Here is a 22,637-nt window from a genome sequence, read left to right as displayed (position 1 = left end):
CATTTGTGATCCAAGAGCTTCTCTTGAGACCTAAAAAGAGGATAAAGGGTAAATTCAAATGATCCTGGAAGAAGTTTCAAATCATTGCATGGAATGAGAGCATGTTATGCGGTCAAACGGCAGGAACACTCATTTATGAATCTTTGAGGTTTGCTCTGTGCTACTTATGCTCAGAATGCACATTATAATAAAAAATAGAAAATCTTTGGGGTGCCTGGGAGGCTTAGTTGATTGAGTGCCCAACTCTTGATTTTGGCTCAGGTTATGATCTCAGGGTCTTGGGATGGAGCCTGAGTGGAACCTACTTAAGATTCTCTCTCTCCTTTTGCCTCTCCTCCCACCTCCCCGAACCCCTCCCCAAGCTTTCATGTGCTCTAGCACACAGGCATATGCATACTCTCTTTATCAAAAGAAAAAAAAGAAAATCTAGAAGATAGTAGTCTGATTTACATGTATTTGATAGCCTACTTGCATTCCAACCAATTCCTCATAGCCTATTAGTTTCTCATGTAGTATAGCAATCTTGAACTTCTCATTTCTGTGATCGGACAGCTAGTACTATAGTTTACCACTTAGTTCTCATGTTTTTACATATCATAATTATTTATCATTATTAGCCATTAATCTTTGTTTAGAGTTGAGTTAGCTTCATTAAAATCCTAAGTGAAAAATAGAATAAATTAGAAAATCCAAGGGAACAGAAAATAATATTAAATTGGGATCATTATCTTAAGTGTGTATCATGAGTTCCTTCTACATATTAAGATGGACCACACATTTTGCTCTAAGTTTCTTAGAGGCCTGAGTAAACAGGCAAACACTATGACTTCTTAGTTTTGCGGGGTTTTTTGTTAAAGATTTTATTTATTTATTCATGAGAAACACAGAGAAAGAAGCAGAGACACAGGCAGAGGGAGAAGCAGGCTCTCTGCAAGGAGCCCGATATGGGACTTGATTCCAGGACCCCGGGATCACGCCCTAAGCCAAAGACAGGCACTCAACCACTGAGCCCCCCAAGGCGTCCCTCGCTTCTAAGTTTCATAATGTCTAGTAGCTTTGACAAAAGGAGATATATCACAAAGGAACACTTTACTATTTTGAAGCTTTGGTACTCCTACAGGGATCTCCACACTGATGAATCAGATTGAAACATGCAAGGCTAACAGTACTCTTTTTGCTTAAGTTAGAGGAAAAATTAAAACTGAGAAACTTTGTAGGCCAAGTAGTCTTCAAAAGTGACTAGCCCCAAAACACAACAGCCATACTTTCTCCCTGATGCTGATTTGATTCCCACCATAGGCATTTGAAGAATAGAGGAATGGTACAAAGACAAGAACTCTCCAGTTGAAAGGGAATAGTGACCCCAGTTGCAAAGAAAAAAATCCCCAGAGTTAGAAGATGCAAATTATAAAGAAAAGATTCTCAATCTTTAAAAATAAGTCAGAAAATTGTATCTAGCTGTAAAATTGGCCTGACCAGTCTCAACAGCAACCTAATCAGCCTAGAAGCCAAAGGTATTCATTCGTACGTTAGACTCGGAGGCTGATTGTCCGCATTAGAACGAGTTAGGCAGTTTCTTCCCTGAATCATCATCGGTCACTCTCAGAAGCCTTCAGAAGCAACTAGACAAGGACTCTTTGACGTTCATATGATGGTCTCCATGACAGTATAGCATATAAAGACATTAGCTATAGCAAGAACAAATTAAACTGGTTTTCATCTTGAAGCTACTGAGAAAACATGAGCTTTTTTTTTTTTTTTTAATAGAATAGAATTGGATGAAGTTGGGTCTCACTGTTAAAGTAGGATCTACTTGGATAGATCCTACTAGATAGATTATTTGGAATCATAAACAAATCTAATAGATAATGGACATGGCCCTTGTGAGACTTTGAAGAACAGAATTTTATGGAAGTCATAATGCCTTAAAAAAGGATATTTCTACATTTCCAAAAAAGAATTTCCTTTTGTTACTTAGCTATTCTCCAAAACCAAAGGGAAAAAAAAAAATCCTTGTTGGTTTTCCTGTTCTCTGTTATTTGTGATTTTTGTGTGTCTGCTTGTCAATGTGACTAGTGTGGGGTGACCTGAGTGGGTGGAGGCTGGCAGCGCTGGTTGGGAAAGAATTCACCCAAGGCAGAACAAGGGAGGTAGAGATTGATCAAATGCACCATAAGGGAGAGGCAGGCAAGATAGCAAAGCAGAGACTGTGTGTCCAGAGACAGGGGGCGCTGGGGCTGCAGTTACAGAGGGAAAAAGAGGGAGTGTGGGAATGTATGGGATTTTCCTATTTGGTACCTGCGTCCAGATGTAAGTAACCTAGATGTAAGTCAGCTAGGGCTTATGGATATTTTGAGGTGGATTACCAGAATAGCTGTTTGTATTCAGCCTAGGGGTTGAGAGTGTGCCTCTCTGCCTTACTCAGGCTTCCATTGTTCAAGTCTGTTGCCTAAAAGCAGCCTCTACAACTAGGGTAAAACTTCTGGTGAAATACCTAAGCTTCACTCAGGCTGGAATGGAAAGTCATATTGGCCTTCATCTTAAACATCGCACTTCCTCCTTTATCTTACACATGAAAACTATAAAAAATTATGGACTCAGAAGGGTTTCCAGGTCACCTGTGGTGTGTTCAAAAAGTGAAGCAAGCATAGTTGTGTAGTACCAAGCTGTTTTCTCAATCAGCTTTTCTAGAGAGGCGTACTATTCTGCAACTTTTTTCTTATTCAAACCTTGCTTACAGTCATGAAGTGGTGATACTCCTTTGGTTTTGGAGAAGTGCAGCCTATATTTCAAGACAGGATTGTCACAGAGTCGTGGAAAAAGCATGGGTTTGGGATTCAATTGACTTAAGGTTGAAGGTTGACTGAAACACTTGTTGCCATTTGGTCTTGGGGAAATACCTAATCTCACTAAACTTCAGGGAACTCCTATACAGAGTATAAATATATCCAACTTGCAGAGGTGTTTGAGAATTAAAAGAAGTAACACATGTAGGGACATCCAGTGCTACTTCCTAACACTTAATCTTTATTTAATACAGCATAGCTATTAATATAGACATTTTTGTCTCCAAGTATATTACAAAGATTACCAAGTACTTTTCATTCATAACCTCATTGTATCTTCAAATCACTTTTATGTATTTTTTATTTTTTTTAAGATTTTATTTATTAATTCATGAGAGACAGAGAGAGACAAAGAAAGAGAGAGACAGAGAGATACAGAGAGGCAGAGACACAGGCAGAGGGAGAAGCAGGTTCCATGCAGGGAGCCTGACGTGGGACTGGATCCCAGGTCTCCAGGATCATGCCCTGGCCTCAGGCGGTGCTAAACTGCTGTGCCACCGGGGCTGCCCTCAAATCACTTTTATAAAGAGGAAGAACAGTGGGTTTTTTTGTTTTGTTTTGTTTTTTTAAGTATTTTAAAATGAAGAACTAAAGCTGAGCAGCAGGCTAGTACCATGGAAGGGACTGAGTCAGGCCTTTGAGAATTTCTGAGTACAAATTTAGTGTACTTGTCACAGACGGAGCCCTTGGGAGGTGGGTAAAGTAAGCTTCTCTGAATGTGGTCACCTTTGACATTGTCTTGCTTCCGGTCTAACCTTACCCTGCAGCAGAACCAGATAGCTGAGAACATTCTGAAACTACAGACCTTGCCCCCAGGGAGAGGTGTGGGGTAAGTGATAACAAGGTACAGAGTTGATCCATTAACAGTGTTATATCCTTGTCCCAAGTTATTAGAAAATAGATATGTATCAAACACTGGGTTTTTTATGAATACTATATATAATATCTATTATATTCTTATAATAATGGCAAAAAAGTAACAGGAACAAGTGTCATTAATCTTTAGGTTAGTATGAATTTAATGGTGTGCATCATGTTTGAAAAATAAGGACTAGCTTTTAAGCACAAAACAGAGCTTGCTTGTTTACTTTGTTTTTAAAAGGGATGTTTTAAAAATTACGAAGTGAATATTTGTTGCCTAATATTTTCATAGACTTAGGGGAAAGGGTTATACTATGGACAGAGAGCACTTTAATTAAATTTGGGCTATACAGAAATAGATTTAAGTTTGAAAACTTGCATAGAAGATTATGGTATCAAATATGACAGCTAGATTCTATTTGGTCTGGACAATATAGGTTTATCAGGCTTTTGTTTCTTTTTCTTTAAAAGTAAGTATACAATGAAAATACAAAAAAAATCAGAAACCATTTTGGAAAGAAAACTTAAGAAGGTTGAATCAAAACTGGTTGAAATGATTCATTGGACACTACATTTAACTTTGGCGAGAAAAATCACATAATAATACCTGATAACTAGGAAATCAGGATTTTTGTTTGCAACTTAGAAGGTGTGGAAGCAAGGACTTTGTTAGACCTGTAGCATTGTGTGATTTAGAAAGTGATGCCTGTCTGGGTGACCAAAGAGAAATGTCCTTTCTTCACTTGCTAAGCAGATCAGGGGCTGGAATTTGAATTCCACTTATGCTCCTGAAACTAATAGGGTGTAGCCCACTAAGAGTATATTGCCATCCTGGAGAAGGAGAAGAAATTAAATTTAGGGAGTGTTGAAGTTTGGCCTAGTGTAATAGTGAAGGAGCAAAAGTGCATTTAGTGTGGAAGCAAGAAAGGAAGAAGCAGCAGAAGATGAGAAGGGCAAAAGAGAAAAGAACTAGAATAAAATGCCAGTATTGCTCATTTTGCAATTTTCCCCCGAGGCTGTAGGAAATCCTTGAATCCTGCCAGCCTGCCTATCTCCTTTATGAAGAAGGTAGGAATGGGAAAGGGGAAAAAGAATTTTCACGCTCAGCTCTCTTCTCACACTTTATTGCCCATAAGACATAATACAGTATTTACAGAATTTGCCTCATTTGCAAGACATTTTGGGATGTATTTCTCTTGAAGTTAAATGGAATTTTGGGTGTATTTTACAAATGAAAGAGAGAAGGCACAAAGGGCTTCTGCGACTTGCCAAGGTCACCCTATTCTTTGGGACAAAACCAGGATTAGAACCCCAGTAATAGAAATGCCACTACAAAGTTTGTCAGCGGAAGCTGAGATTTCTTTCTGTAGCAACTTTTATGCCCCAATGAATTATCCTTTTTTTTTATGTACCAATAAAAAGTATTAAGTTTAGTCAAAAGGAGATGCTTTTAAACAATTGGTGTAATTGGAAGCATAAGATAGTCTGTGGAATGTGCTAAAATATGTATCTCTGTAAAAAAGAAAAGTGCTGATAAAGATGCTAGTGTTATTTTTTTTTTTTATTTCTTTGAAAATACCAAGATTAAAAATGCTGAGACCTGCAGCTTTGCCCTCTGGATTTATGTGGGGTCCTGCTGGTTGCTTTTTAGAAGGAGAGGATGCTTGATTAGTGTTAACACTAGGAGGCTGAAAACCTGTCAGGCTTTACATAAAAAATTGGTTGCTTATGCCCACTGTTTTCTCTTAGAGTTTTTGCATGGTGTCAGCATTTATTACCTCTAACCAATTTAAAAAGCATTACTCCTTACACTCTCTACTATTCCCTAAAAAGCAAAACAAAAAATATACTTTATGCAATTTTTCCTTAAGATATTACTTTTTTCTTTGAACACTCTTATTCTTTGGAATGAGAATATACAACTCCTACTGAGTTAATTTCTGATCAACACATATTCAGAGCATTCACAGAAGGAAACATTGAAATCAAGAAAACAGAACACCAGCTGATATATTCTAGAAACAGAAAGGCATGGGATCAAGACTTCTACAGTTTCCTTAAGCCTTTCCATCCTCCATGTTATTCTAAGAACATTCTTAACACACTCCTGTTTGAGGGCCTCTATTTCCTATTTATTCTCCTCACGGATGTGTAAGTAACTCCTTCAATTTCTCTTTATGCTCTGCTAAAGGGCCGCCTTATTAGAGAGAATTTCTCCAGCCATACTATTTTAAAACAACTTGCCTCCCACCTTACAATCTATCCCCTTTCCCTACTTTATTTTAATTCTTTCTCACCTCCAGCTAGAATGAGCTCCATGAAAGCAGGGACCTAATCTATTTTATTGCTTTATCTCCAGAGCTTACATCTTATGTGACACATAAGCAAATATATACATTTACTGAATAGAAGAAAGATATTTAAGGACAGTTCTTGGTGTTATGATGTGCCCATAGGAAAGCCATCAAGGTCTAGATACCTTTCACTTAGGGATCAGATTGTTCAGTGTAGATCCAAAAGAAAGGAACAAGACCCCTAGGTTATAGAATTATAGGAAGACAGACTTGAGTTAAAAGTAAAGGGAGGTATGCCTGGATGGCGCAGTGGTTTAGCGCCATGCCTCAGGGCATGATTCTGGAGTCCCGAATCAAGTCCCACATCAGGCTCCCTGCATGGAGCCTGTTTCTCCCTCTGCCTGTGTCTCTGCCTCTCTCTCTCTCTCTCTCCCCCTCTCTCTCTGTGTGTGTGTCTCTCATGAATAAATAAATAAAATCTTAAAAAAAAAAAAAAAGTAAGGAGGAGCCTGATAGTAATTGCAGCTGCCTGAAAAGTGTTTGATTTTTCTATAGATGTTTATATAGATCGCATGACCACTTAGGGGATAATTATAGAGGAAACTGAAGTCTCTTATGCAAATTAGATTACATCCTAACATTTCTTAGAAGTATATGATTCTGTATTAACTCAAAAGTTAATCACTGAGTTTGATTATTCAACGTGCTGCTAGGCATGTGTATCTGTTATGTTAACATTCTAAATCAAGGGGTCGACAAATTGCACCTCCTGGGCCAAAGTTGTCCCCGGCACCTCTTTTTGTAAATAAACTTTCATTGGAACACAGACCTGATGGTTCATTTATGTATTGTCTGTGGCTTCTTTCACACTATACTGCCACAGTTGAGGAATTGGAACAAAGACCATATGGCACACAAAGTCTGAAATATTTATTATATGGCCCTTTACCAAAAGAAAAGTTGGCTAATCTCTGCCCTTAACCAATAAATTGCAAAAAATAATACATAGAAATAAATCTCTATTTAGTTTCCTGAATACCTTGTCAACATCATCATCATTATTATTTTTGATTACCGTATCAGTTAAGTTCCAACTGTAATAATACAAGCCTCTCTGAATATTTAAATAGAGGGAATTTCATGAAAAAAATTGGTTACACAAATGATGGAAGAGGCTGACAAGCCCATCCATAGATCAGCATCAGCAGGAGGATGCCACCACTCCTCTCAGGGAGACAAAGGAAGGAGGTAGTTTTATTAGAGTCTAGAGGCTAGAATTACACAGCAGAAGCTAGAGCCATAGGATAGGGCCAGAGGGTGGAGGGATGGGGTAAGTGTGGTGCTATTACCTAAAGTTGGAGTCACAAAAAAGATTCAGCTTCTGCCTATGATGCTGCTAAGGTGGGGAGAAAGAAAGGGAAAGATTCTGGCTTCTCCCAATAGTGCCTTCCATTGCCTGAGTCATTGTCAGAAGTCAGCAGGCACAGAAGCCTGGAAATGGAGCTTGGAGAGTTTGTTCCCCTGAAATACAGAGCAAAGCAGGAGAAAGTGAGAATGAATCTAAGAATGCCTAGACCCACGACCAGAACAGCTGCTAAGAGTTATTCAGGACTCCCCTGTGCCAGCTACAGAGCTAAACAGTTCACAAGAGGAGGTGAATACTACTATTATCCCCCGTTTATAGATGAGGCTTGGAAAACTAAATTGCTAAAGGCCATGAATTAAATAAATGACCAAGTTAAAATTGAGTCCATGTTCTCATACTCCAAAATTATGCTTTTAGCCCTCTTGTTTTATGAATGAGGAAAAAGCAACTTGAAGGAGAAAAGAAACTTGCTGCTGAAATGACAGGAACTCAAGTTATTCCTATTAAGCTTTTATCCATATTAACAGAGCTAAAACTTTGTGCTGTCTCTGTAGCACTTAGACTTCAAAGGAAGTTCCCATTCAGCAGAGGGAGTGTCCTTACACCCAGTGTACTCGGTAAAAGGAATTATTAATTACAACTACCTAAGGGTGTTGAAAGAGATTAAATAGATAATACATCTACAATAGGCCTCTGAATAGTGTGCCACAGAGTGCGTACTTGCCAAACGCTTAGTAAATGCTAAGTAGCTGTTGTCATTGTTAATAATTTTATTATGCTGACCCTAGGAGTGGTTATCACAGGAAAGAGTATAGATTAGAAATTTTATGAAATGCTAATCCAAGTACTTTATTAAACAATAATAGCCTCCTGTCAGACTTTTTACTTTACCTGTATTTTGGAGATTCATTACAAGGTAGCCAAAAAATGGGATTTTGTCTTTAAGTGAATAGTCCTCACGATGCCTAGGTTGGTTAGTTCAGGGCTTTTTTTTATGTACCAGTGGTTTTCTACAAAATGTCATCTTTTCCTATGATGTCATAAGTTTCTTTCATCTAGGATGGCCTTTTTCCAACTATTCCCAACATATGACCTTCTTCCTTTACCCATGGCTTTACTTGGCTTCATTCTTAATAGTTTTAACCCCCTAGAATATTCTTTCTCAGCGAGCTCAATTCCTGTAATGATTTATAATATTATAAAATAATTATTTATAATATTTGTATAATAATTGTAGTTTACTTGAGATTTTCCTTCTCCACAAATATTTCCCTCATCAATCACGTGACACATGGATCTTTTACCTTTATATGGCACTGATAGGCCACCTGTACCAAACTGTTGTATACTCACTGCCTGAGACGGCACCACAGTTCTCCCATTTGTGTCTGGTTTCTCCAACTAGATTGAAAGCCATGCTTGGATGAATGTTTGGGTGGTTGTTGCTTTACAAATACTTAAATATTATTTGAAAACTTGTAGTCAGAGATCAAACTTCTTGTATTTTTTTTTAATTGATGATGTTTCCTTAAAAACTAGTCTCAATGCATGGCAAAGTCACTGACAACTTTAATCCTCATGTGGGATTCCCTGAAAATGGTTAGAATGACTTTTTTTTGATCCAAAGAAAAAGCACACTGTGAAACAAAACACCCTGGAAGCGTATCTTTCCAGCATGGTGTATGCTGTAGGTAACCTATGCTAAATAGTTTATTTTTCATTTTTTTAAAAGAAAAGTAAGGGTGATTTGACAAGCAGAATCATTAGGTTTGAAATTGTGGTGTCAAGTTTTAACATGCAGAAAAGATTTTAAAATACAGGGCTCACAATAGAATGTAAAATACTTTCAGAATTTGAGACTTTGGACTTGATGTAGTAGAGATTTGAACCAATATATAGGAAGTAATGATGAACATGCAACTATTTGCACATTGTAATCTATTATTTTTGTACATGCTTCAAAGGACCATTTACAACGTACTGACCTTAGAAAACTACATAAAGTGAATGTAGAGATCCAAGGGAGGGTAGTAAAAAAAGTCTTTGAATGATTTCTGAGAGTTTAGTCTACTCATCATTTATTCACAATTAAGAATTTTGTCTACTGACCTGTCTTGCTCTGCCATATATGTGTGGGATATTTTCTCCATCAATATATCAAAAGCAGTGATTGTTTGAGGTGTTACAACTGCAGAACTCTTAAAAGATAAGTCAAATGGTCATATTGCTCAAACTCCGTGAGATGTTATACTTTTAATTCTTTGTGAACTTAAAGATTGAATTAGGATGGCCTGTGGTATTTGGAATCTAGACCTAACTACATTGGCAAGGTTTTCCTTTATAAAAAAAAAGTTCAGGTAGAAGAAGCATTCCAAACTTTTAAAAACAAACAACCCTCTCTTCACCCTCTCAACATCTTTCTCTCCTCCCCACCCAACACTTGCACATGTTTTGAACCAATTTAGTATTTTATTTTCTGTGATGTTTCATAGATTAAATGTAAATCTTAGTAAGTCCAAATTCCTTGAATTTGAAGGTGTTTAGACTTGAGGCCTAGCATTTGCCCAGTTCATTCCACATCTTAAAATATGGTTTTTGTCAAGACTAGACAGTAAACAGCCATAGTAGTAGGGATCCAAACCACAATTAATAGTGCTGAATGTTGTGTTACAAACCTGCCTCTTGATTTCTTAAAATAAAGAGCTGGGAGTAGCTGTGGCAACTGGACCTTAAATAATGTTACCAAAAGGAATTTAATGTTTTAGTTTCTTCATCTAGTTTATGTATGTTTATAAGGAGGTACCAAATGGATTGATTACAAAGTGGACTGTGACATGTATCTGAGTATAAAGTTTTAAGGAAACCGTCTAACACTTAATTTCATTTAAATTACTTCAGTTGTTTGTTCTATGGCTAAGATTACAATTCAGACACATCAGTCTGAATACTGGTTGTAGAACAGTAAAGTAAATGCCAGAAATATAGCTACAGCATCAGTCAGTGAGCTAATGTGACAAGTTCAGGCAATTTTAATTTTAGGGACATTGTTCCTTAGTTTTGGTATTTTTCAACAATCATACCATTTATGATTTTATTTTATTTTAGCCATGTCCTTTGGGGGCCCGAGATTTTCGAGAGAAACAGTGTGCAGACTTTGACAATATGCCTTTCCGTGGAAAATATTATAACTGGAAACCCTATACTGGAGGTAATGTATAACCTAGCAGAGCATTTCATCATGCTTGAGAGCTTTGCAAATATAAAAAAAATATATAAATACATACAAACACACACACATTCATACACATACTAGTAAAAATTAGTGTTTGTAAATCAAAGCAGGAAAAATGCTTACAGTACTATAAAGTTTCCCTGTAATAAAGTTTATGTTAGTAAAAATGATCAGAAATCATTTATAAAAACCTAATTCTATAATAACAAGGTATAAAAGTCCTAGAAAGGATGTAAATCCAAATAATGCTTTTGAGTTCTTGAGACTTCCTTGGGATATATGGGTACTACATTATAATCATTTATAATCATTGAATATTTAGAATTATCACCCTAAAAACAACTTATAACAATATAAATCAACTCAAAAAGTGGCCAGGAAAAGCTGTATTCTTTCTTGGTCAAAGGCCAAGGATCTTCCCATAGATCATTATTATTCATTTTTAGTATTGGGACACATTTTTACCCTTTAATTTGGGCATGTATCAGACACTAATTGTTCAGTAACCACAAGAAGTTTCCTTGTACTCCCAAAATACAAATTAAATTTTGTTAAAATTTTCTCTTGGAGATTTTAAAACACTTTCATTGTTTGTTTTTTATTCTAATATCTTACCTTGAAAGCTTTCCAACAGAGCAATATTAAAAGAATCTTACACTGGCAAGATTCTATCATTCATATTTTAATATACGTTATTACATTTGTAACTATCTCTCTATCCATTAATTGATTTATTTTTTAGATGCATTTCAATGTAAATTGTAGTCATTGATATAGTTTCCTCTAAATACGTCAATACGTATAATAGTAACCATAGTTCAATACTGGTTTTTTTGAGGTTAGATGATGTATAATGCATTGCACCAAAGTACTTAACTGTACTTTCCCTGAGTTTTGGCAAATGCATACGTGTGCAAAGCCCTATTAACATATAGGACATTACCATCCTTCCAAAATTCTCATAGTCCTCATAGTCCTTCCCAGTCAATAGCTGTCTCAACCTATTTCTTCCAAGAGGCGACCACGGTTCTGATATTTTTGGCTTATCATAGATTAGTTTTGCCAGTTCCACTTCATGTAAGTGAAATCATGTCATATTTGCTCTTTTGGGTCAACCTTCTTTAAGTCTAGAGTTTTTGAGATCCAGCCATGTTATTGCATGTATGAATAGCTTATTCCTTTTCATTGCCGAGCAGCATTCCATTGTAATAACCAGTCTGTTTTCCCATTCTACTATTGATGGTGGGCCACCTGAGTTGATTCTAGTTTTCAGCTGTTCTGAATAAGCTGCTGTGAACATTTTTGCACAAGATTTTTTGTAAGCGTATGTTTTCATTTCTCTTGGGTAAATACTTAGGAGTGGAATTGCTGGGCAATAGGGTAGGTGTGAGTTTAGTTTTAAAAGAAATTGCCAGATGTTTTTCCAAAATTATGTACCATATTATACTCCCACCAACAATGTATGAAAGTTATGTTTGTTCCACATCCTCGCCAACATTTGGTGTTTGCAGTCTTCTGCTGGTAGGTGTATAATAATGTCTCAATACAGTTTTAATTTGTGTTTTCTGATCATTGATTATGTTGAGCACATTTCTATGTGCTTATTGATGATTTATAAATCTTTTGTAAAGTGTTCAAATCCTTTGCCTATCTTTCCTTTGCCTATTTTTAATTGGTTATTTATCTTTTTATTCTTGAGTGGTAGTCATTTATCAGATAAATTTTATGAATATTGTCTCACATCTTTGGACTTTCTTGTTACTTTTTAAATGGCATTTTGGATAAGTATAAGATTATAATTTCTATGAATGCTAATTTTTCGGTTTTTTCCCTTTTATAGTTATTGTATTCAGTGTCCTGTCTTAGAAATCTTTGCCTTTCTCAACCCAAGAAGATATTTTCTTATGTTTTCTTCTAAAAGCTGTGTGGTATTGGTCTTTACATTTAGATCTACAGTCTAAAAATAATTTGGGGTTACTGTGTGTGTTTCTAGTGTGAACTCTATTTTGTTTCACTATTTGTCAACAGCAGAAATGTACAATGAAATGTACACAATGCACAGTGAAGTGAAATGGCAGCAATACTATGCTAGTACCACACTGACTGAATTATTGTGAATGCATAGTCTTGGACATAGGTGGTGTAAGTTCCTCTAACTTTGATCTATTTTTCAAGAGTTCTGTGGATATTCTAAGTGCTTTGCATTTCCATGTAAATTTTAGAATTGTTATTAATTTTTACAGAAAAACATGCTAGGCTTATGATTGCTATCATGTTAGAGCTATAGATCAATTAAAGGAAAATGATAAATCAATAACATTAACATTGAATATTGAATTCAATAGTGAATTTATGAACATGGCATATAGATACCCATTTATTTATGTTTTCTTTAATTTCTCTCAGCTATGTCTTATAGTTTTAGGTGGTAGGTCTTGCATTTCTTTTGTTAAATATATTCCTGAGTAAGTTTTTTTTAACTATTGTAAATAAAAGTTTAAAATATATCATTTTCCATTGCTTGCTCTAGTAGCTAAAGATAGATTTTTGTATCTTAACTTTATATTCTGTGACCTTCCTAAATTTCCTTTGTTCCTTTAGAGCAACTATTAGTCCTAATAGTTATTTTGTAGATTGCTTAGGATTTTCTTGGTAAATAGTCATGATATCTGGAAGCAGAGACTTTTTGTATCAATCGTTATGCCTTTTAATTCACGTTCTTGCCTTAAAGCACTGGACTGGCCCTTCAATACAATTTATACATGTATATTATATGTGCTATTCTTTATTCGGTTGTTAATATGGGGAGTTGGATTTTATAATGTCAAGCCAACCTTTTATTCTGAGGATAAACCCCATGTGGTAATGATTTATTATCTTTTTATATGTTGATGGACTTAATTTCTAATATTTCATTAGGGATGGTTGTATCTTTTTTTTTTTTTAAGGAATACTGATTTGCAATTTTTTTTCATGTCATGTCTTTGACAACTTTGAATATAAGAGTTACTATGGCATCTGGAAATAGAATCTGTATATTTTGAAAGAGTCTGTAAGATTGACATTATTCTTTAGATAGAATAGATTTCACTACTAAAACCTCTCAGGCTTGGTATTTGCTTTGGGAAAAAAAAAATTGTTACAAACTCAACTCCTTTAGTGGATATCAGGCTATTCAGATGTTTTAAAAAAAATCTGAGGAAATTTATATTTATGTTACTCCCACGTCCCATTTCTTGACAGAAAATTGATTATAACATTTTTTTACTATCCTGTATATTATCTGTAGGCTCTGTAGTGATGTATGCTCTTTCATTTCTGATATTGATAATCTGTGTTTACTCTCTTTATCTTGATCGGTCTTGCTTGAGGTTTATTAATTTTATTAATCTTTTCAAAGAATCAACTTTTGACTTTAGCACTTTTCTCTTTTTTTCTCTTTTATTAATTTTTGCTCTTATATTTATAATTTTTAAATTTGGGGTTTATTTTGCTTTCCTATATTACCAAAATTTGATTTTTGAAGTTTCCCTTAGTTCAAAATCTTTTCTTATTTACATTGTGATTTCTTCTTTGACCCATGGTTTATATAGAAATATGTTATTAAAAAAAAAAGAACGATGTTATTTTTATTTCCAAATATTTGATATTTTCTAGATTTTTTTAGTTATTGATTTATAATTTAATTCTACTATGATCAGAGAATACTCTGTATGATTTAAATTTTTTAAGTTAATTGAGATTTGTCTTATAGTACCGCTTATAGTTCATGTTGGTAATGTTCTATCTATACTTGAAAAGGATGTGTTTTCTGCAATTGTTAGATACAGCATTCTATCACATCAAGTTGTCTGATACTGTTGTTTAAAGCTTTCAAACTATTTCTGATGTTTTTCTGCTGTAGTTCTTCTATCAGTTACTGAGAGAAGTATGAAAATCTCCAACTATTATATGGCTTTCCTTTCTTTTTTGTAAGTTTTTCTTCATGTATTTCAAATTGCCTTTATTAGGTACATATACAGTTAGGATTATTTTGTTTCACTGTAGGAGGAAGATAATTATAAGCTTAGTAAATTAACCTTAAATTTATAATAAGCTTTCACTAAGGGTAAGTGGTAATGATGTGACTTTACATTTAGAGAATCATTTTTTCTTGAAATAATAGCAGTACCTCTTCTGAAAACTCAGTGTAGCTGAGTGGGGTACCTGGGTAGATCAGTTGGGTGAGTGTCTAATTCCTTATCTCAGCTTGGGTATTGATCTCAGAGTCATGAGTTCAAGTCCTGTGTTGGGCTCCACACTGGATATAGAGCCTACTTAAACAAACAAACAAACAAACAAAAAACAACTTCACTGTACCTGAGCAAGCTGAACACATCTTCAGTAATAAAAAAGGGAGAAATGTATTCTTATTATCATCACTTAGTGTAGTGGTCTAAGGAATACAGCCATAGAGACACCTAGGTGGCTCAGCGGTTGACCATCTGCCTTTGATTCAGGGTGGGATCCCTGGATCCTAGGATCAAATCTCACATCAGGCTTCCCAAAGGGAGCCTGCTTCTCCCTCTGCCTGTGTCTCTGTGTCTCTCATGAATAAATAAATAAAATATTTTTTTAAAAAAAGGAATATAGCCATAGCATTTGTATGTCCTACATATCAAATACTACCTTACATAATTAAATAATGTTAAAATTGAGTTTAACAAAACTCATGTTCTCTTTTTAAAGCCTGATACATAAAAAGCTACATTAAATTCCTAAGCATTACAATAAAAAAAGGGTAGCAGTAAAAAAAAAATCCCAGTAAGGTTTATGGAAATTTAGAGCAATTTTATTCATGAGAATATTATAAAAGTAAATATAAATACCTTGATTATCAGTTCAGGAAGAAACTATTCTATTTATTAATTGTTATATTTATGCTCATTAGAGCAAAATGGATCATTGACTTAAGTCTAATAACATTTCAAATTATATAGTAGTTCAATAGTCTGCCTATATGCATTGATAATGGAAGTAAACATGGACTTAGGCCAGTGGTTGTAAACTGGAAGTTCAGGAACCAGATTTTACTTATGTACATGTTTTAATCTCCACAATGTTTTTGAAAACTTTGAATGAGTTTCCAAAAACAAGTTTTTATCTTAAAAATCGAGTCTTTCATCTTCTCATGAAAAAACAATATCTTACAATATTGGGCCATCTTCTTGCATTTATACAATAATCAACTATAACATAGATCTTCTTTAATGGAATGTTCTCTCTAATTTAGCATTGTCTCTATCACTCAGTTGGCCTGTCTCTTTTATTTCACATACCTTTGCTGAGCTTTCTACTTTCTACTGAGACTAAGCATATTATTTTATCTTCCTGCCTTATTTTCATTGTTAGAAATAGTCTTCATTATTTCAAACAGAAATTGTATCAGCATACTTAGAATAAAACCAAAATATTTTAAACTTCATCAAATGAAGTGTTTTTAAGTCATAATTTCAATCAGTAGTTACATAGTCATAAATAGCTTTCTCATGCAGTGTTTCGTATAAAATAAATTCATATGCATTGCCATTTTTCCAATATACTATGAGATTAGGCAATTACTCTGCTTGTTTTTTCAAATTGCTACTATTTATGCCCATTTTTCACATCAACCTTAAAAAATACAAATTTCAGTGACAAAATGAAAATGATGGTTATTCTATTCACAAAAAAATTTAGGAATTGTTTGGACGCCTGGGTGGCTCAGTGGTTAAAGCATCTGCCTTTGGATCAGGGCTAGATCCTGGAATCCAGGATGGAGTCCTCATTGGGCTCCGTGCAGGGAGCCTGCTTCTCCCTCTGCCTATGTCTCTGCCTCTCTCTCTCTGCATTTCTCATGAATAAATACATAAAATTTTTTTTTTAATTTAGGAATTGTTTTAATTATTCGTGTTTAATGCTATATGTAATATTTATCTTTGATTTAGTAACAAGAATTATTCCAATTTAATGTTATAATTAGTTTTTACCTTTGATTTGCTTTTGTAATAAAGATTTATCTCTAAATGTGTGCTACAAAAAAAATAAATAAATAAATAATAAATGTGTGCTACAAAAATAAATAAATAAATAAATGATAAATGTGTGCTACAGCCACATTCATGGAATATGATATCTTTAAAGAGGCATAAATGTAGAAGTTTTTTTGTTTTGTTTTGTCTTTTACAACTACCATATCCCTGCTTGAAATAGCAGAGTTTTTGTATCAGCTTCAGTTAACAAGTGACATATGTTGTAGAAATTCCCATTTGTTATATGCAATTATTGTGTCTAGCCTCCTCAAGCTTTATTTTCTTAGTTTTTTAAAAAATGTTTTCATTTCATCCATTTTTTTCGACATTCAGGTACCTCCACTGCGATCCCTTAAAACCTAAAATATATTGTTAAGTATATATTAGAATTACCCAAACACTTTAAACCTTAAAACTGTTTAATTCATCCTCTGTCAAGTTCCACAAGCAATGAAAATAAATATGAAATTTTAGCAAAGGAGGAAAGAAACCTACACATCTGGGTATATAGTAAGGGAATGATGTCTGTATGAATTGTAAATTTACTGTGGTTAATATGGAATCACTGTTTCTTAAAAGAACCACTCCATTTATTTCTTTTCTGCTGTATTTATCCAGGTGGGGTAAAACCTTGTGCCTTAAACTGCTTGGCTGAAGGTTACAACTTCTACACTGAACGTGCCCCTGCGGTGATTGACGGGACTCAATGCAATGCAGACTCATTGGATATCTGTATCAATGGGGAATGCAAGGTTGCTCCAATATGAATTTTACTTCTTTTTTGGGGGGCTTTTGAGACTTCTGTCGTTTTTCTCAAATAGTCACTCCTAATTAATACTATGCTCAGAATAAAGAGAGCCACATTTTTGAGAAATTCAATTTCCAATTAGGAAATATATGTCATATACATATACTATGACAGTATACATAGTTAGAATAGCCTGTTCATATTCAAACATGATGCAAATGTGGTTTATTTTGGTGCTATAATTATGTATATAGTAATTGCTTGAGGTCTGAATATATTTTGAACTTTAATTTCTGTTATTTTCTTTCATTTATAAACAGATGACAAAGATGATAGGAAGAGAAAGGGAATAAGGATTCAGCTCTTATTCATATGGCTACCATATGTTTTCATTAGAAGACTGATACATTTCATAGCATAATTTTTCCTCAAAGTGTGAAACAGCTATGTTTCTCCTACTTTGCCTCTTTTTGAAGCATTTTGAAGCACAATGGTATTTATTATAGTTAGTCTTTACCTTATTAAAGCATTCATTTTAGAAAATTAGCCAGACTAGTTGAGTTATAAGAGCAAATCCATAGTATTTTCCTAGACCTGTGTATAAATCTAATCATAATAAGAAAAGCCACAAAAATCACTGTTCTCATAATTTTTTTCCTTGTTTGTTTTCATTTTATATTAAAGAGAAGCACAAAACTTAATCTCAGAAACTTAGAAAGAAGAGATAAAAACGCTATCAGCTTTGTGTCATAATTTCTTGCAAAAGTTTCTATCCTTCACACTACTTGCTTCCCAGTGTATCTGATGAGGATATCCTGTGCATGCCTGTGATTTTTATGACAGTATTAAAATTTTTTTTTGGATAGCAAAGACTAAAGTACAGGTTTTATTCAAAGATCACGTGTCTGATATCAATGGCCAAAGGTCATTGTACAAATTCTAGTACCAAACTAAATACCAAAAATATATAAAAATCCACATTTCTATGATTAAATGCAATACTGAAAGGTGGAATTTCAGCTTCCAGAATCCTGTGCTTCCATCTCCTTGTTTTTATGCCAATTATATTCAGCCAGTGGAAACAGGTATTCATTTTTAAAGGCTTCCCCAGTTTTAAATTCCACAACTAATCCTTGACACTAAAAATTGGATATCCAAAAGAGCCAGTGATTTAGAAAGGTCAAACCATAATGCTCAGTCAAGACTCCTGCTGTTATAACCCTGTGTAGACAACATGCCATTTTTCTTAATTCTTGCATTTCTTGATTAAAGGTATAAGAAAGAGTTCATTGCCAACAACTTCTATTATTTTAAAATTTGGAGCACGGTATCTATAAATGAAGAAAATCTAGGTTAGAAAATGAAGAAATCTAGGTTAGAAATATAGACAGAATTTTTTTTTCTTTAAACTTATATGTTGAGAAATATTAGCTAAGAACTTAGTAGACAGTGAAGGAAAAAGAAGAAAGAAAAGTATTTCCTGTTTTGATCTCCTTTCCTGGAAAAGCAAATAAATGAATATATTTATTTGGTTAGTTATGGTTCCAAGAATTCCTCTTCCTGACATACTGAATATTCTTCTCTGTTTTCAGCATGTAGGTTGTGATAATATTTTGGGATCCGATGCTAGGGAAGATAGATGTAGAGTCTGTGGAGGGGATGGAAGCACGTGTGATGCCATTGAAGGGTTCTTCAATGATTCGTTGCCCAGAGGAGGTGAGTGTGTAGAGAGAACTCTTCCTCACACCTCTGACATCCTGGGAATAGCCAAAACATTTGATTTCTTCCCTACCCCCTTCTCTCTACATTTTTTTATTTAGGCAATGTTTTTTTTTCCCCAAAATATCTTCAGCCTCTTAAGTATTAAATATAGATTCATGTAAGATTTTATGGAAATAATATTCCCTTTATATTTGACTTCATTTAGCCATGTTTTTCCTTCAGATCGGAATTCCCACAGAACATTGATGGGACGACCATGTGTTGAAAAAAACAAAAACAAAAAAACAAACAAACCATGAACATGTTGAGGCTTTGAAGACTATCTTGAGATATTTCAGAGAAAAAGAAAAATATTCTAGCTGTGTTCATGAACCCAAAAGGAAATTGGCCCATATTTCATAATTTATAAAGTGCAAAGTGAATGAAAGATTTGAAGAACAAGGAAACTTATTACTGAGTGGTTACTAAATACTCATTTTCTGACTAAGGCTGCACGTGCGGCTTATTACTGGTTTCTTCTGTGTTCCAGGCTACATGGAAGTAGTACAGATACCAAGAGGCTCGGTTCATATTGAAGTCAGAGAAGTTGCCATGTCAAAGAACTATATTGGTAAGTAGCATATTTTGCTAGATTTTTAAAACTGCTGAGGAAAAGCAACACAGTATCCTGAAGGAAAAGACATATTACTTGGGTAAAACATTTTCATGCTTAAATGAAGTAAGTTTCAAATTTTATAAGAGCTAAACAAAAAATTAGTAGTTTATAGCGTAATCTTCACTGGGTTGGTTATTTGATTTTTAAAATTCAGTTTTTTTGAGGTATTTATATATGATAAAATACATTTATTATAAGTGTACATTTCAAAGAATATTGACATATAATAAATATATAAATAATATATATTATTACTATAAACATGAAAATAGTAAACATACTATTACTCTAAATATGTTACTATATGTAAATATATTTTTATATATTTATGCACATATACCACATATTTATATATTTGTATATATATATATACATAAAACACCACAGCCAAGGCACAGAACATTTCCATGACTTCAAAGCATTCTCATATTGACCTTTGCAGTCAAATCCCCATAGCTTCAGCCTTAAGTAAACATTGATTTCTTTTCTAACATCATGTATTTTATTTTTATCTGTTCTGGAATTTTACATGAATGGGATCATAAAGTCTTTACTCTTATGTCTTTTTTTTTTCCACCTAGGATGTTTTTGAGATTCATCCACATTTTTGAGTGATAAGTTGAATATATCTGAAGTTTATTTCTTTATATTGCCAAGTATTATTCCATTGTGAGGACATACCGTAATTTGTTTATCCACTCACTTGATGGATGCTTGGGGCATTTCCAGTGTTTGACTCTTATGAATATAGCTTCTTTGAATATTTATAGAGAAACATGATGTAGGCATGTATTTTCATTTCTTCTGGATAAAAACTAAGGAGCAAAATTGCTGGGTCATATAATATGTACATGTTTAACTTTATAAGAAATTACTAACTTGTTTTCCAAAGTGGTTGTTATCATTTATAATCCCATAAGTACTGTAGAAGAGTTTGGTTGCTCCATATTCTTGTCAATATTGTTGAGCTTTTAAATTTTACCCTTATAGGTGTCTTCTTTGTGAAGTGTCTCAACAAATATTTTGCCTACTTTACTTTTTTTTCTTTCAGTCAAATTATGAATTCTTTGTATATTCTAATTACAAGTCTTTGTTTACATATACATTTTATGAATACTTTTTTCCAGCCAGTGGCTTGTTTATGCCTATTCTTAATGGGTCCTTTAATTTTCATGAAATCTAATTAATTAATTTGTTTACAGTTTATACTTTTGTGTCCTACCTTTGATATTTTGCCCACCCCAAGATTGCAAATATTGTCTTCAATGTTTCTTAAAGAATTTATAGTTTTAGAGGGTACCTGGGTGGCTCAGTCAGCATTTGACACTTTGTTTTAGCTCAGGTCATGATCTGAGGATCATGAGATACAGCTCTGTGACTGGCTCCATGCTCAGCATATAGTCTACTTGAGATTCTTTTCCTTTCTCTCTCTCTCTTCCCCTGCGGATCTATTTCTGCTCCCTCCCATTGATATGTATGTGGGTGCTATCCTTATATCAGAACTACACTGAATTAATAGAGTTTTCTAGTAGAATTCCAAAATAGGAAGCATTAGGTTCTCAAATTTGTTCTTTCTCAAAATAATTTTTGTGTATCTAGGTCTTTTACATTTGTCTACACAGTTTAAAATCAACTTGACAATTTCTAGAAAAAGAGATCACATGGAATTATGTAACATCAGCTTGGGAGAATTGATATCTTAAAGATATTATATTCTAGTACGTGAAAAGATTTACCTATGTGTGTATTTAAGTCTTTATATTGTTCACCACTGTTTTTTTTTTTTTTTTTGATGTACAGGTCTCCCACCTATTTTTTTCTTAAATCTACCACTAATTATTTCATGCTTTTTTATATTATTATAAATGGTATTGATATTTTAATTTCATTTTTGAATGATGTGTTCTTATATAACAATAATTGATTTCTTTTTGTATTGACCTCATGTCCTGTGATTCTTCCAATTTGTGAGAATGGAGTATCTTTCCATTTGTGTCATTTTCAGTTTCTTTCATCAATGTTTTATACTTTTTACAGTACATGTCTTTTACCTCCTTAATTAAGATTATTCATGGATATTTTATTCTTGTTGATGCAATGGTAAATAGCATTGTTTTCTTAATTTCTCTTTCTGCTACTTCGTTATTACTGTTATAGAAATACTACCAATTTCTAGGCATTAATTGTTTTCTGCAACTTTACTAAATTCCTTTATACTTCTGATTGTTTTTTGATGGAGTCTTTAGGGTTTTATATGTATACTAGCATCATGTCATCTGCAAATAATGACACTTTAACTTTTTCCTTACCAATTTGGATGCCTCTTATTTCTTTTTTCTTATCTGATCACTGTGGCTAGGATTTCTAGTACTATTGAATAAAAGTGGTGAGAGTGGACATCGTTGTCTGGCTCCTGATATTATAGGAAAAACTCTCAGTTTTTTATCATTGAGTATAATGTTAGCTGTTGGTTTTTCATGTATGGCCTTTATTAAATTGTTAAGGTATGTTCCCTCTAAACCACTTTATTGAGAGTTTTTATTATTAATGAGTGTTGAATTTTGTCAAATGCCTTTTCTGTATCTATTGAGATCATATGATTTTATCCTTCTTTCCTTTTCTTGATCATGCTAGTGAGGCATTTGTTAATTTTATTGATCTTTTCAAAGAAAAAGCTGTTGGTTTAAATGATTTTTTTTCCTGTTATTTCTCCATTTTTCATTACATTGATTCCCACTGTTCTCTGTTTCACTTTTTTTCTACTCCCTTTGCATTTGTTATTTTTAGCTTCTCAATATAGATTGATTTAAAGAATATTTGTCTACTTTAAAATAAGCATTTTGTACTATAAATTTCCTGCTAA

General features: G+C 33.8%; 1 protein-coding gene across 1 annotated transcript in view; it reads left to right on the top strand.

Moving 5' to 3' along the window:
* The window catches only part of ADAMTS6 (ADAM metallopeptidase with thrombospondin type 1 motif 6), a 289,076-nt gene that overhangs the window by 207,368 nt on the left and 59,071 nt on the right, over positions 1–22,637 (top strand). The window contains exons 15-18 of the mRNA XM_026019499.2: positions 10,473–10,575; positions 17,268–17,401; positions 18,990–19,113; positions 19,649–19,729. Coding sequence (XP_025875284.1) covers positions 10,473–10,575; positions 17,268–17,401; positions 18,990–19,113; positions 19,649–19,729 — 442 coding nt within the window. The remainder of the gene's footprint in view (positions 1–10,472; positions 10,576–17,267; positions 17,402–18,989; positions 19,114–19,648; positions 19,730–22,637) is intronic.

The sequence above is a fragment of the Vulpes vulpes genome, chromosome 2, assembly GCF_048418805.1.
Source record: "Vulpes vulpes isolate BD-2025 chromosome 2, VulVul3, whole genome shotgun sequence".
NCBI classification, from domain to species: Eukaryota; Metazoa; Chordata; class Mammalia; order Carnivora; family Canidae; genus Vulpes; species Vulpes vulpes.
Note: the sequence above shows the minus strand (reverse complement) of the source record. Positions and strands in the feature narration are given on the sequence as shown.